The sequence below is a fragment of the Oncorhynchus keta genome, unplaced genomic scaffold (genome assembly GCF_023373465.1).
Source record: "Oncorhynchus keta strain PuntledgeMale-10-30-2019 unplaced genomic scaffold, Oket_V2 Un_contig_28384_pilon_pilon, whole genome shotgun sequence".
Lineage (NCBI taxonomy): Eukaryota > Metazoa > Chordata > Actinopteri > Salmoniformes > Salmonidae > Oncorhynchus > Oncorhynchus keta.
This window is the reverse complement of record NW_026286010.1, coordinates 3,941-18,807: the sequence shown is the minus strand read 5'-3', so window position 1 is coordinate 18,807 and position 14,867 is coordinate 3,941. Positions and strand designations below refer to the sequence as shown.

Genomic DNA, 14,867 nt, shown 5'->3' with positions numbered 1-14,867 from the left:
AATATAGTTGTTAAGTAGAATGGATACATGGGCCCAGAGTGCAGAGTATTCTCTAACTAAGGTAGTACTAGTCAATATAGTTGTTAAGTAGAATGGATACATGGGCCCAGAGTGCAGAGTATTCTCTAACTAAGGTAGTACTAGTCAATATAGTTGTTAAGTAGAATGGATACATGGACCCAGAGTGCAGAGTATTCTCTAACTAAGGTAGTACTAGTCAATATAGTTGTTAGGTAGAATGGATGCATTTTATAATAACTATCATCCCTGGCATCATTGGATCATTGTAAATGAATATGAGTTTCAGACAGAGACAGAGAGAAGGTTGTGTACTGACCCGTCCTTCCCTTTGCAGACACAGCATTAGTCAGCTCTCCACTGTGTGTGACCACCTCAGCCCGGTACACACGGCCAGGTACCAGTCCCTGGAACAGGTGTTCTCTGCTGCATGCCCAGCTCCTGGGCGGCCAGGGTAGTGGCTGAGCCCCTCCAGGCCACCGTACAGGACCACTTGATACCCACTCCACTCCCTGCCCCAGGCAGCCAGCTGATGGAGAGACGGTCAGTACGCTTTACCACCCTGGACGTGGAGAGAGCGCACTGGGGCTGGGACTGGGGGGAGAAGAGGGTAGAGAGGGTTATTTGGGGGTGAGGGATGGAAGAGAGAAGAATGGATGTTTGGGGGATGGTTAAGGGATGGGGAGAGGAGAGAGAAAGGGGGTTGGGAGAGGAGAGAGAAAAGGGGGTTGGGGAAGAAGAGAGAGAAAAGGGGGTTGGGGAAGAAGAGAGAGAAAAGGGGGTTGGGGGAGAAGAGAGAGAACAGGGTTTTGGAGAAGAGAGAGAACAGGGTTTTGGGGGAGAGAGAGAACAGGGGTTTGGGGTTGAATAGAGAGAGAACAGGGTTTGGGGAGAGGAGAGAGAACAGGGTTTTGGGGGAGAAGAGAGAGAACAGGGGTTTGGGGGAGAAGAGAGAGAACAGGGGTTTGGGGGAGAAGAGAGAGAACAGGGTTTTGGGGGAGAAGAGAGAAGAAGAGAGAGAACAGGGTTTTGGGGGAGAAGAGAGAGAACAGGGCTTTGGGGGGAGAAGAGAGAGAACAGGGGTTTGGGGGAGAAGAGAGAGAACAGGGTTTTGGGGGAGAAGAGAGAGAGCAGGGTGATAGAGTTAGTTCATGCTCTGTTGTATTATCAAGAGGAAAGGCAGAGATTCTGAACAGGGTTGTGTATCTGGCGTGTAGATATCCACCTGGACATCTAACATTCGTCTGATCAGAGAAGTTCTTCATCATGTTTAATCACTCAAATATCTGCCAGACCAATGATGTTCTAATCTCTCCTGGGTCGACTACGTGACACAAATGGCATCTGAACAAATTACGTGAGTTTTTACTTCTGGGTTGTCGAGATTAAGTAAAAATGATAAGAAGTGAGCTCAGAGGTCAGACAAGAGGCTGTGTAAAAGTCACAGTCATTCACATATAAAATCCCATGGGGAGAAAAGTCATTTTGACATTCACATTGTTGACAAAACAAAAAGATAACCAAGCAGGGAATGTAATGACATTAAGGCAGTGATTTCCCCAGACTGTCTCCCACCTCAAAGACCATAAACTGCTTTACATCCATCAACACATTACATTGATAAATGAGCCCCTTCTGCAGAGCAGTATGGGAACATTCACATCAGAGTTTTAATAACAGTCTCAGGCCCAACAAAGAGCTACCACACATCATCTCTGCAATAAGAAATTAACAAATACAACCAACAGACTAGTGGCGAGTTTCCACTGACGATTTACTCCCGTGTTTTAGCCAAAAAGACTCAGACTTTTCTGTTTCTATGTACAGCAGCACCGTGTCTCCCTGGGACATGGCTCCTGTTCTCTCTTGGGTCTAATTGCCAGGCCGCTGGTACCTTTCATCTGGTACATACAGCGCATTCGAAAGTATTCAGACGCCTTGACCGTTTTTCCACATTTTGTTACGTTACAGCCTCGTTCTAAAATAGATTAAATAAACATGATCCTCATCAATCTACACACAATACACCATAATGACAAAGCAAAAACAGGTTTTCAAAAATTTTAGCAAATGTATATCTTTTTAAAATCTGAAATACCCTTTTCTTTGAGACTCTAAATTGAGATCAGGTGCATCTTGTTCCCATCGATCATCCTTGAGATGTTTCTACAACTTGATTTGGAAAGGAACACACCTGTTTATATAAGGTCCCACAGTTGACAGTGCATGTCAGAGCAAAAACCAAGCCATATGAGGTGGAAGAAATTGTCCAGGAAGTGGAGGTGACCAAGAAACCGAAGGTCACTCACGGAGCTCCAGAGTTCCTCTGTAGAGATAGGAGAAACTTCCAGAAGAACAACCATCTTTGCAGCTCTCCACTGATCAGGCCTTTAGGGTAGAGTGGCCAGACGGAAGCCACTCATCAGTAAAATACACATGACAGCCTGCTTGGAGTTTGCCAAAAGGCACCTAAAGACTTTCAGACCATGAGAAACAAGACTCTCAGGCTGATGAAACCAAGCGTTACGTCTGGAGGAAACCTGTAACCATCCCTACGGTGAAGCATGGTGGTGGCAGCATCATGTCTGGAGGAAACCTGGAACCATCCCTACGGTGAAGCATGGTGGTGGCAGCATCATGTCTGGAGGAAACCTGGAACCATCCCTACGGTGAAGCATGGTGGTGGCAGCATAGGGGCGGCAGCGTAGCCTAGTGGTTAGAGCGCTGGACTAGCGCTGGAAGGTTGCGAGTTCAAACCCCGAGCTGACAAGGTACAAATCTGTCGTTCTGCCCCTGAACAGGCAGTTAACCCAATGTTCCCAGGCCGTCATTGAAAATAAGAATATGCTCTTAACTGACTTGCCTGGTTAAATAAAGGTAAAATTTAAAAAATGCTGTGGGGATGTTTTTCAGTGGCAGGGACTGGGAGACTAGTCAGAATCAAGGCAAAGATGAACGGAGCAAAGTACAGAGAGATCCTTGATGAAAACCTGCTCCAGAACGCTCAGGACAGACTGCGGCGAAGGTTCACCTTCCAACAGGACAACGACCCTAAGCACACAGCCAAGAAAACGCAGGAGTGGCTTCGGGATAAGACTGTGGACTTTAACACCTTCTCACAAAGCAACTATCAAAATGATGCAGAGGTTTTTGATTCTGCTCGACACCAAGTCTTTTTTGTGTCACAGTCCTGATGGAAATAACAATAACACCAGAGACACATTAACATAAACCACTGTCTCAGTGGGAAAAGCCCCAAGGCGTTACAGTCATTTGCATTTAGATTGTAATAATGACAGCGGCACTGTGAAAGAAAAGATTGTCATTGACATACAGACGCACCACTTCAGATGCTGTGGGCTGTTGCCCTGTCTGACCCTTCTGGTTTTTAGAATGACTTGTAAGTTCATCTAAAGTTGTAGCAGACATGTGGCTTGTTAGGCACAATATATGTTGAGAAATCCTTGGCCCATAAAAAAATAAATATAATATAATATTCATACACTACTCCAGGGTGAAATACACGTCAACGCAAACAGAATTTGAGGTGTGCTTGATTTAGCTTGGAGTTTGGGACGGTTTTGGACTACAAAGCACACTTCAAATATTTGACCCAGGTGTGTCATGATTTCAGTGTGTGTCCGTCTCACCTGTCCGTGCTAGGATAGATGAGTCACTGCTCATGCCTCTGCTCCTGCTCACCACCTCCATCTTGTACAGCGTCCCTGGGACCAGACCAGAGAAGGAGCACTTCTGGGTTCCGGCCTCCACGGTCTGACGGCCACGCAACGTCTCGTCAACGTTATACAGGAACAGGTCGTATCCGTCCACGTAGCCCTCGGACGGGCGCCAGATGAAACTCAGACCGCTGGTGTTGGCAGTCATCACCGTCAGACCGTTGACTGCAGCTGGACCTGAGGGAGGGGAGGAGGAGGGAGGGAGAGAGGGAGGAGGCGGTAAGGAGAGAGAGAGAGCGAGAGAGAGGAGGAGGGAGGTAAGGAGAGAGGAGGGGAGAGAGAGAGACAGAGAGGGAGGAGGGAAGGAGAGAGAAAGAAAGAGAGAGAGAGAGAGAGAGAGGAGAGAGAGAGAGAGAGAGAGAGAGAGAGAGAGAGAGAGAGAGAGAGAGAGACAGAGAGGGAAAAGAGAGGGGGAAAGAGAATGAGAGGCGGAAAGAGAATGAGAGAGAGAGAGAGAGAGAGAGAGAGAGAGAGAGAGAGACTTTTATTTCTATTTCAGCTATTACCTGATACAGTAATTATGAATGTCTTTGATACAGTGATACAGCAATAATGACTATCTCTGATACAGTGATAATGACTGTCTCTGATACAGTGATAATGACTGTCTCTGACACAGTGATAATGACTGTCTCTGACACAGTGATAATGACTGTCCCTGATACAGTGATAATGACTCACTCTGACACAGTGATAATGACTGTCTCTGACACAGTGATAATGACTGTCTCTGATACTGATACACTGTGACAATAATGACTGTCTCTGACACAGTGATAATGACTGTCACTGATACAGTGATAATGACTGTCTCTGACACAGTGATAATGACTGTCTCTGACACAGTGATAATGACTGTCTCTGATACAGTGATAATGACTGTCTCTGATACAGTGATAATGACTGTCTCTGACACAGTGATAATGACTGTCTCTGACACAGTGATAATGACTGTCTCTGACACAGTGATAATGACTGTCTCTGACACAGTGATAATGACTGTCTCTGACACAGTGATAATGGCTGTCTCTGACACAGTGATAATGACTGTCTCTGACACAGTGATAATGACTGTCTCTGACACAGTGATAATGACTGTCTCTGACACAGTGATAATGACTGTCTCTGACACAGTGATAATGACTGTCTCTGACACAGTGATAATGGCTGTCTCTGACACAGTGATAATGACTGTCTCTGACACAGTGATAATGACTGTCTCTGACACAGTGATAATGACTGTCTCTGACACAGTGATAATGACTGTCTCTGACACAGTGATAATGACTGTCTCTGACACAGTGATAATGACTGTCTCTGATACAGCGATAATGACTGTCTCTGACACAGTGATAATGACTGTCTCTGACACAGTGATAATGACTGTCTCTGACACAGTGATAATGACTGTCCCTGACACAGTGATAATGACTCACTCTGACACAGTGATAATGACTGTCTCTGATACAGTGATAATAATGACTGTCTCTGACACAGTGATAATGACCGTCTCTGACACAGTGATAATGACTGTCTCTGACACAGTGATAATGACTGTCTCTGACACAGTGATAATGACTGTCTCTGACACAGTGATAATGACTGTCTCTGACACAGTGATAATGACTGTCTCTGACACAGTGATAATGACTGTCTCTGACACAGTGATAATGACTGTCTCTGACACAGTGATAATGACTGTCTCTGACACAGTGATAATGACTGTCTCTGACACAGTGATAATGACTGTCTCTGACACAGTGATAATGACTGTCTCTGACACAGTGATAATGACTGTCTCTGGCACAGTGATAATGACTGTCTCTGACACAGTGATAATGACTGTCTCTGACACAGTGATAATGACTGTCTCTGACACAGTGATAACGTGACTGTCCCCTCTGCCGTAGATACAGGATAATGACTGTCCACTGACACAGTGATAATGACTGTGGAGCCCTGACACATGATAATGACTGTCTCTGATCATCAGTGGATCTTGACCCTGTCTCCCACTGAGTCTCCCCAGGTGACTGTTAACTGTGGGTGGTGTGGTCACTGTCTGCCTGGAGCACTGTGGAGGGGAAAAGTGAGTGAGAGAGAGAGAGAGAGAGAGAGATGTTATGTTAAGGAGATCAGACAGTAGACAGTTAGACTGTGCTGGTTGGTCACTGTCTGATCCTCTCACTCTGGGAGGAGACTGAACAGATACAGGAGAGTTTAGACATCCCCCATGGCTGGGAGGGGATTGGACATCCCCCATGGCTGGGAGAGTGACCAGACACAGGTGCCCCTCCATCACCCATGGGGCATGGAAATACCAGAGACAGGGAGAGTTTACATCCCTCATGGCTGGAGCTGGATCTGGTAGATCAGGAGAGTTTAGACATCACCCACTGTAGTCTCCAGGGAGACTGTTAGACATCACCCATGGCTGGGAGGTCATTGGACTGATCCTGGGAGAGGTTAGACATTCCCATAGCTGGAGGGACTGGACAGATCCTGGGAGAGGTTAGAGATCCCCCATAGCTGGGAGGAGATGGACAGATAGGGAGAGTTAGACATCACCCATTGCTGGGAGGGGATTGGACAGATCCTGGGAGAGGTTAGACATCCCCCCATAGCTGGGAGGGGATTGGACAGATCCAGGGAGAGTTAGACATCACCCATGGCTGGGAGGGGATTGGACAGATCCTGGGAGAGGTTAGACATCCCCAGAGAAAGACAGGGACAGAGTTAGACATCACCCAGGCTGGGGAGGAGGACAGATCAGGAGACAGAGATCACCCATGGCTGGGAGGAGAGATCCAGGGAGAGGTTAGACATCACCCATGGCTGGGAGATTGGACAGATCCAGGGAGAGGTTAGACATCCCCCATGGCTGGGAGGATTGGACTGCCTGGGAGCGCTTAGACATCCCCATGGCTGGGAGGAGACTGACAGATCCAGGGAGAGGTTAGACATCCCCCATGGCTGGGAGGGGATTGGACAGATCCAGGGAGAGGTTAGACATCACCCATGGCTGGGAGGAGACTGACCAGACACAGGGAGAGTTTAGACATCACCCATGGCTGGGAGGAGACTGACCAGACACAGGGAGAGTTTAGACATCCCCCATGGCTGGAAGGGGATTGGACAGATCCAGGGAGAGTTTAGACATCACCCATGGCTGGGAGGGGATTGGACAGATCCAGGGAGAGGTTAGACATCACCCATGGCTGGGAGGGGATTGGACAGATCCTGGGAGAGGTTAGACATCCCCCATAGCTGGGAGGGGATTGGACAGATCCTGGGAGAGGTTAGACATCCCCCATAGCTGGGAGGGGATTGGACAGATCCAGGGAGAGGTTAGACATCACCCATTGCTGGGAGGGGATTGGACAGATCCTGGGAGAGGTTAGACATCCCCCATAGCTGGGAGGGGATTGGACAGATCCAGGGAGAGGTTAGACATCACCCATGGCTGGGAGGGGATTGGACAGATCCTGGGAGAGGTTAGACATCCCCATAGCTGGGAGGGGATTGGACAGATCCAGGAGGGTTAGACATCACCCATGGCTGGGAGGGATTGGACAGATCCAGGGAGAGGTTAGACATCACCCATGGCTGGGAGGGGATTGGACAGATCCAGGGAGAGGTTAGACATCACCCATGGCTGGGAGGGATTGGACAGATCCAGGGAGAGGTTAGACATCCCCCCATGGCTGGGAGGGGATTGGACAGATCCAGGGAGAGGTTAGACATCACCCATGGCTGGGAGGGGATTGGACAGATCCAGGGAGAGGTTAGACATCACCCATGGCTGGGAGGATTGGACAGATCCAGGGAGAGGTTAGACATCACCCGTGGCTGGGAGGGGATTGGACAGATCCAGGGAGAGGTTAGACATCACCCATGGCTGGGAGGGGATTGGACAGATCCAGGGAGAGGTTAGACATCACCCATGGCTGGGAGGGGATTGGACAGATCCAGGGAGAGGTTAGACATCCCCCATGGCTGGGAGGGGATTGGACAGATCCAGGGAGAGGTTAGACATCACCCATGGCTGGGAGGGGATTGGACAGATCCAGGGAGAGGTTAGACATCACCCATGGCTGGGAGGGGATTGGACAGATCCAGGGAGAGGTTAGACATCACCCATGGCTGGGAGGGGATTGGACAGATCCTGGGAGAGGTTAGACATCCCCCATGGCTGGGAGGGGATAGGACAGATCCAGGGAGAGTTTAGACATCACCCATGGCTGTGAGGGGTTTGGACAGATCCAGGGAGAGGTTAGACATCACCCATGGCTGGGAGGATTGGACAGATCCAGGGAGAGGTTAGACATCCCCATGGCTGGAAGGGGATTGGACAGATCCAGGGAGAGTTTAGACATCACCCATGGCTGGGAGGGGATTGGACAGATCCAGGGAGAGGTTAGACATCACCCATGGCTGGGAGGGGATTGGACAGATCCAGGAGAGGTTAGACATCACCCATGCTGGGAGGGGATTGGACAGATCCTGGGAGAGGTTAGACATCCCCCATGGCTGGGAGGGGATTGGACAGATCCAGGGAGAGTTTAGACATCACCCATGGCTGGGAGGGTTTCCCCAGATCCAGGGAGAGGTTAGACATCACCCATGGCTGGGAGGGGATTGGACAGATCCTGGGAGAGGTTAGACATCACCCATGGCTGGGAGGGGATTGGACAGATCCAGTGAGAGGTTAGACATCACCCATGGCTGGGAGGGGATTGGACAGATCCAGGGAGAGGTTAGACATCCCCCATGGCTGGGAGGATACTGACCAGACACAGGGAGAGTTTAGACATCACCCATGGCTGGGAGGGTTATATTGCAGTATTCATGATCTCTGAACTTGTTATGAAGAGAATCAGTTTCCAATGATTTTAGAGTTAGACTTTTCCATGAAGACGACAAATGATAATGACAACTGTTGTTCCGCTATAATTCAAGAAAAGCCCTGTGTGTCTTAATGGCTCCAGTCCAAACGATGTGTTATCATACAGGTATATTCTGAGCATTCACCTGTTCATCCAGTAGCACTGCTGTTATTGACCAGTGTTTCACTCAGGGACTAAACTGTCCCCTCCCTCCCTGCCTCTCCTCCCTCCCTGCCTCTCCTCCCTCCCTGCCTCTCCTCCCTCCCTGCCTCTCCTCCCTCCCTGCCTCTCCTCCCTCCCTGCCTCCCCTCCCTCCCTCCTCCTCCCTCCTCCTCTCCTCCTCCCCTGCCTCCTCCTCCCCTGCCTCTCCTCCTCCCTGCCTCTCCTCCTCCCTCCTCCTCCTGCCTCCTCCTCCCCTCCCCTGCCTCTCCTCCCTCCCTGCCCTGCCTTCCCTCCCTGCCTCCTCCCCCTCCTGCCTCCTCCCCCTCCTCCTCCCCTCCTCCCTCCCCTGCCTCCTCCTCCCTGCCTCCCCTCCTCCCTGCCTCCTCCTCCCTGCCTCTCCTCCTCCTGCCTCTCCTCCCCTCCCTCCTCCCTCCTCCCCTCCTCCTCCTGCCTCTCCTCCCTCCTGCCTCTCCTCCCCTCCCTGCCTCTCCTGCCTCTCCTCCCTCCTCCCCCTGCCTCTCCCCTCCCTGCCTCTCCTCCTCCCTGCCTCTCCTCCCTCCCCCTGCCTCTCCTCCCTCCTCCTCTCCCCTCCTGCCTCTCCTCCCTCCTCTCCTCCCTCCTCCCTGCCTCCCTCCCTCCCTGCCTCCCTCCCTCCTGCCTCCCCCTCCCTGCCTCTCCTCCCCCTCCCTCCCCCCTGTTTCCTCCCCTGCCTCTCCTCCTCCTCCCTGCCTCTCCTCCTCCCTGCCTCCTCCTCCTGCCTCCTCCCTCCCTGCCTTCCTCCTCCCTCCTCCTCTCCTGCCTCTCCTCCCTCCCCTTGCCTCTCCTCCCTCCCTGCCTCTCCTCCCCTCCTCCTCCTCCCTGCCCTCTCCTCCTCCCTGCCTCTCCTCCCTCCCCTGCCTCTCCTCCCTCCCTGCCTCCCCTCCCTCCTGCCTCCCTCCTCCCTCCCTCCCTGCCTCTCCTCCCTCCCTGCCCTCCCTCCCTCTCCTCCCTCCCTGCCTCTCCCTCCTCCCCTCCCTGCCTCCTCCTCCCTGCCTCTCCCCTCCCTGCCTCTCTCCCCTCCCTGCCTCTCTCCTCCTGCCTCCTCCCTCCCTGCCTGTTTTCCTCCTCCCTCCCCTCCCCTCCCTCCTGCCTCCTCCTCCCTGCCTCCCTCCCTCCCTGCCTCCCTCCCTCCTGCCTCTCCTCCCTCCTCCCTTCCTGCCTCCTCCCCTCCTGCCTCTCTCCCTCCTGCCTCTCCTCCCTCCCTGCCTCTCCTCCCTCCCTCCCTGCCTCCTCCTGCCTCTCTCCTCCCTCCTGCCTCTCCTCCCTCCCCTGCCTCTCCCTCCTCCTGCCTCCTCCTCCCTCCCTGCCTCCTCCCTCCCTGCCTCCTCCTCCTCCCTTCCTCCTCCTCCCTGCCTCCCCTCCCTCCCTGCCTCCCCTCCTTCCCTGCCTCCCTCCTCCCTGCCTCCTCCTCCCTCCTGCCTCTCCTCCTGCCTCTCCTCCTCCTCCCCCCTGCCTCTCCTCCCTCCTGCCTCCCCTCCTCCTGCCTCCCCTCCTCCCTGCCTCTCCTCCTCCCTGCCTCTCCTCCCTCCCTGCCTCCTCCCTCCTGCCTCCTCCTCCCTGCCTCTCCTCCCTCCTGCCTTCTCCTCCTCCTGCCTCCTCCTCCTGCCTCTCCTCCTCCTGCCTCCCTCCCTCCCTGCCTCTCCTCCTCCCCTGCTCCTCTCTCCCTGCCTCTCCTCCCCTCCTGCCTCCCTCCTCCCTGCCTCCCTCCTCCTCCCTCCTCCCTGCCTCTCCCTCCCCCTGCCTCTCCTCCTCCCTGCCTCTCCTCCTCCTGCCTCTCCTCTCCTCCCTGCCTCCCTCCTCCTGCCTCCTCCTCCCTGCCTCTCCTCCTCCCTGCCTCCTCCTCCCTCCTGCCTCTCCTCCTCCCTGCCTCCCTCCCTCCTCTCCTCCCTCCCTTCCTCCTCCCTCCTGCCTCCCTCCCCTGCCTCCTCCTCTCCCTGCCTCCTCCTCCCATTTCCCTCCCTGCCCCTCCCTTCCCTCCTCTCCTCCCCTGCCTCTCCTCCCTTCCTGCCTCTCCTCCCTCCCTGCCTCTCCTCCCTCCCTGCCTCTCCTCCTCCTGCCCTCTCCTCCTCCTGCCTCTCCTCCCTCCTGCCTCCTTCCCTGCCTCTCCTCCCCTCCCTGCCTCTCCTCCCTCCCTGCCTCCCTCCCTCCCTGCCTCTCCTCCTCCCTGCCTCTTCCTCCCCTCCCTGCCTCCCCTCCCTGCCTCTCCTCCTCCTCCTCCCCTCCCCTGCCTCCTCCCCCTTTCCTGCCTCCCTCCCCTCCCTTTCCCTCTCCCTCCCCTGCCTCCCCTCCCTCCTGCCTCTTGCTCCCTCCCATCATCATGCCTCTCCCCCTCCTCTGCCTCTCCTCCTCCCTCCTGCCTCTCCTCCCTCCTGCCTCTCCTCCTCCCTCCCTCCCTCCCTCCTTGCCTCCCTCCCTCCTGCCTCTCCTCCTCCCTCCCTCCTTTCTCCTCCCTGCCTCTCCTCTTCCTCCCTGCCTCTCCTCCCCTCCCCTGCCTCTCCTCCCTCCCTGCCTCTCCTCCCTCCTGCCTCCTCCTCCTGCCTGTCTCCTCCTTGCCTCCTCCCTCCTGCCTCTCCTCCCTCCCTGCCTCCCCTCCCTCCTCATCATGCCTCCTCCTCCCTCCTCCCCTCCTCCCTGCCTCTCCTCCCTCCTGCCTCTCCTCCTCCCTGCCTCCTCCCTCCTGCCTCCCCCTCCCTCCCTGCCTCTCCTCCTCCTGCCTCCTCCTCCTGCCTCTCCTCCTCCTGCCTCTCCTCCCTCCCTGCCTCTCCTCCCTCCCTCCTCCTCTCCTGCCTCTCCTCCCTCCTGCCTCCCTCCCTGCCTCTCCTCCCTCCTGCCTCCTCCCTCCTGCCTCTCCTCCCCTCCTGCCTCTCCTCCTCCCTGCCTCCCTCCCCTCCCATGCCTCTCCTCCCTCCTGCCTCTCCCTTCCCTCCTGCCTCATCTCCTCCTCCCTCATTGCCTCTCCTCCTCCTGCCTCTCCTCCTCCCTGCCTCTCCTCCTCCTGCCTCCTCCTCCCTCCTGCCTCTCCTCCTCCCTGCTTCTCCCTCCCTCCTGCCTCTCCTCCTCCTGCTTCTCCTCCCTCCCTGCCTCTCCTCCCCTCCCTGCCTCTCCTCCTCCCATCCCCCTCCTTTCCCGCTCCTATTCTCCTCCCATCCCCCTCCCTATTCCCCTCCTCTTCTCCCTCCCATTCCCCCTATTCTCCTCCCTATTCCCTCTCCTATTCCCCATTTCCTCTCCATTCTCCTCCCATTCCCTCTCCTATTCCCCTCCCATTCCCTCTCCTATTCCCCTCCCATTCCCTCTCCTATTCCCCTCCCATTCCCTCTCCTATTCCCCTCACATTCCCGCTCCCTATTCCCCTCCCATTCCTCTCCTATTCCCTCCCATTCCTCTCTATTCCCCTCCCATTCCCTCTCTATTCTCCTCCCATTCCCTCTCCTATTCTCCTCCCATTCCCTCTCCTATTCCCTCCCATTCCCTCTCCTATTCTCCTCACATTCCCTCTCCTATTCCCTCCCATTCCCTCTCATATTCTCCTCCCATTCCCTCTCCTATTCTCCTCCCATTCCCTCTCCTATTCTCCTCCCATTCCCCTCCTATTCTCCTCCCATTCCCTCTCCTATTCTCCTCCCATTCCCTCTCCTATTCTCCTCCCATTCCCCTCCTATTCTCCTCCCATTCCCTCTCCTATTCTCCTCCCCATTCCCTCTCCTATTCTCCTCCCATTCCTCTCCTATTCTCCTCCCATTCCCTCTCCTATTTCCTCTCCTATTCCCTCTGCTATTCCCCTCCTCTCCTATTTCCTCTCCTATTCCCTCTGCTATTCCCCTCCTTCTTCTCACCTGTTCGTCCAGTAGTTGTTGAATTATTGACCAGTATTCCACTCAGGGACTGAACCTCGACCCGCAGCTGTCCTGGTACCAGACCCTGAAAGTCTAGCTCAGTGACATGTTTGGGGACAGGTCTGGTCTCCAGAAGGTGTGATCCCTGGGATAGGGACACGGTGTACATGTCCACGTCTCCATCACCAGGGGTCCAGGACACCCTCAGGCTGGCAGCCTGCTCCCCTGGCCGGGCATGGAGGTTCCTCACCTGGCTGGGGACTGGGGGGGTCGAGAGGGAAGGCAGAGAGACAGGAGTGAAGGGAGGGGGGAGGAGAATGGAGATGGGTCACAATGTGGATCACTTATAAAAAAATAAGTTGAAGACTGGCCAAAAAAAACAATGTGGTGTTTTTTTATTTTAAAATCTTTAGATGATGTTCTACGGAATGAAGTGATAACAAAAGGTTAGATGATGTTCTACGGAATGAAGTGATAACAAAAGGTTAGATGATGTTCTACGGAATGAAGTGATAACAAAAGGTTAGATGATGTTCTACGGAATGAAGTGATAACAAAAGGTTAGATGATGTTCTACGGAATGAAGTGATAACAAAGGTTAGATGATGTTCTACGGAATGAAGTGATAACAAAAAGGTTAGATGATGTTCTACGGAATGAAGTGATAACAAAAGGTTAGATGATGTTCTACGGAATGAAGTGATAACAAAAGGTTAGATGATGTTCTACGGAATGAAGTGATAACAAAAGGTTAGATGATGTTCTACGGAATGAAGTGATAACAAAAGGTTAGATGATGTTCTACGGAATGAAGTGATAACAAAGGTTAGATGATGTTCTACGGAATGAAGTGATAACAAAAGGTTAGATGATGTTCTACGGAATGAAGTGATAACAAAGGTTATTCTGTTGTTTTACCTGAAATACCTGTGACTGAAATGCTATGAAACACAATGTGAGGTTATTTGGAAAACCAAGCAGCTGCCCACTCTGTTCCCCTACTGACCTGTCCTGCCCTCGATGAACTGAGGTCTCTGGTTGGGTCCACTGAAGGTGGACACCACCATCTTGTACAGGCGTCCCGGGGTGAGCGAGGCCAGGCGGTGGTCACGGGCCTCGTTGCCCAGGGTTACGGGGCGGGTAAACCCGCGTGTCGTTGAAGAGGATCTGGACCTCGTAGTGATCAACGTCCCCCAGCGCTGGAGACCATGTGACCACCAGATCACCTGTACCACTGTCACCCAGGGCCAGGCTCCGCACCGCAGAGGGGACTACGGAGACAGTCAAATACAGCTTTATTTAAACATTTCAACTATTCACAGAACACTAAAGGGCTCAATGGTTTGGTTGGCTGAGTGGAATCTGACCCATGATGCCCACTAGTTTAAGGTTAACTTTGCACTTCCAAAATGTTACTGAATGTGATCGTAGGTACAATTCTCATGCGCCGAATTCTAGATATCACACCTACAAATTCTCCCAAATAAGTTGTATATTGGTTTTCTGTGGACTTGGCCACACAGAAAACTCAGCAGCACAGCATTTTACTGAAACCTTCTACCAACACTGCAGTAGCAACAGACACAGACTCACAGACTGTAGTTAATAGACTCATGTTCTCCCATCAGTAGAAACACTGGACTGGTACTCTCAGACTGTAGTTAATAGACTCTCAGACTGTAGTTAATAGACTCACACGTTCTCCGTCAGTAGAAACACTGGGACTGGTACTCTCAGACTGTAGTTAATAGACTCACATGTTCTCCCATCAGTAGAAACACTGGACTGGTACTCTCAGACTGTAGTTAATAGACTCAGATCAGTAGAAACACTGGACTGGTACACTCAGACTGAGTTACTAGACTCACACGTTCTCCCATCAGTAGAAACACTGGACTGGTACTCTCAGACTGTAGTTAATAGACTCACACGTTCTCCCATCAGTAGAAACACTGGACTGGTACTCTCAGACTGTAGTTAATAGACTCACACGTTCTCCCATCAGTAGAAACACTGGACTGGTACTCTCAGACTGTAGTTAATAGACTCACACGTTCTCCCATCAGTAGAAACACTAGAAACACGTGTAGAAACACTGACTGGTACTCTCAGACTGTAGTTAATAGACTCACACGTTCTCTCGTCAGTAGAAACACTGGACTGGTACTCTCAGACTGTAGTTAATAGAC

The 14,867-nt window shown here is 52.8% G+C and overlaps 1 protein-coding gene and 1 long non-coding RNA gene across 2 annotated transcripts; one reads left to right on the top strand and one right to left on the bottom strand.

The window, feature by feature from the left end:
- Positions 1-562: 562 nt before the first annotated feature.
- Positions 563-14,579, bottom strand: LOC127923115 (receptor-type tyrosine-protein phosphatase beta-like). Its single transcript, XM_052507019.1, has 5 exons — positions 14,547-14,579; positions 13,685-13,949; positions 12,679-12,939; positions 3,669-3,932; positions 563-612 (listed from the first exon to the last, which is right to left on the bottom strand). Exons 1-5 carry the CDS (start codon positions 14,556-14,558, stop codon positions 563-565), a joined length of 852 nt encoding a protein of 283 aa, XP_052362979.1. The 5' UTR covers positions 14,559-14,579.
- Positions 12,949-13,577, top strand: LOC127923114 (uncharacterized). The gene is made up of 3 exons (XR_008113395.1): positions 12,949-13,238; positions 13,315-13,466; positions 13,504-13,577. It is a non-coding gene; the product is annotated as an uncharacterized LOC127923114 (long non-coding RNA).
- Positions 14,580-14,867: the final 288 nt, after the last annotated feature.

What these genes read in the sequence shown, in the direction of transcription:
- LOC127923115 (XM_052507019.1), bottom strand. An exon ending in GTTCATCGAGGGCAGGACAG is followed by an intron (nt 12,940 to 13,684) that starts GTCAGTAGGGGA and finishes CGACCCCCCCAG; the next exon opens with TCCCCAGCCAGGTGAGGAAC. An exon ending in AACAACTACTGGACGAACAG is followed by an intron (nt 3,933 to 12,678) that starts GTGAGAAGAAGG and finishes CCCCTCCCTCAG; the next exon opens with GTCCAGCTGCAGTCAACGGT.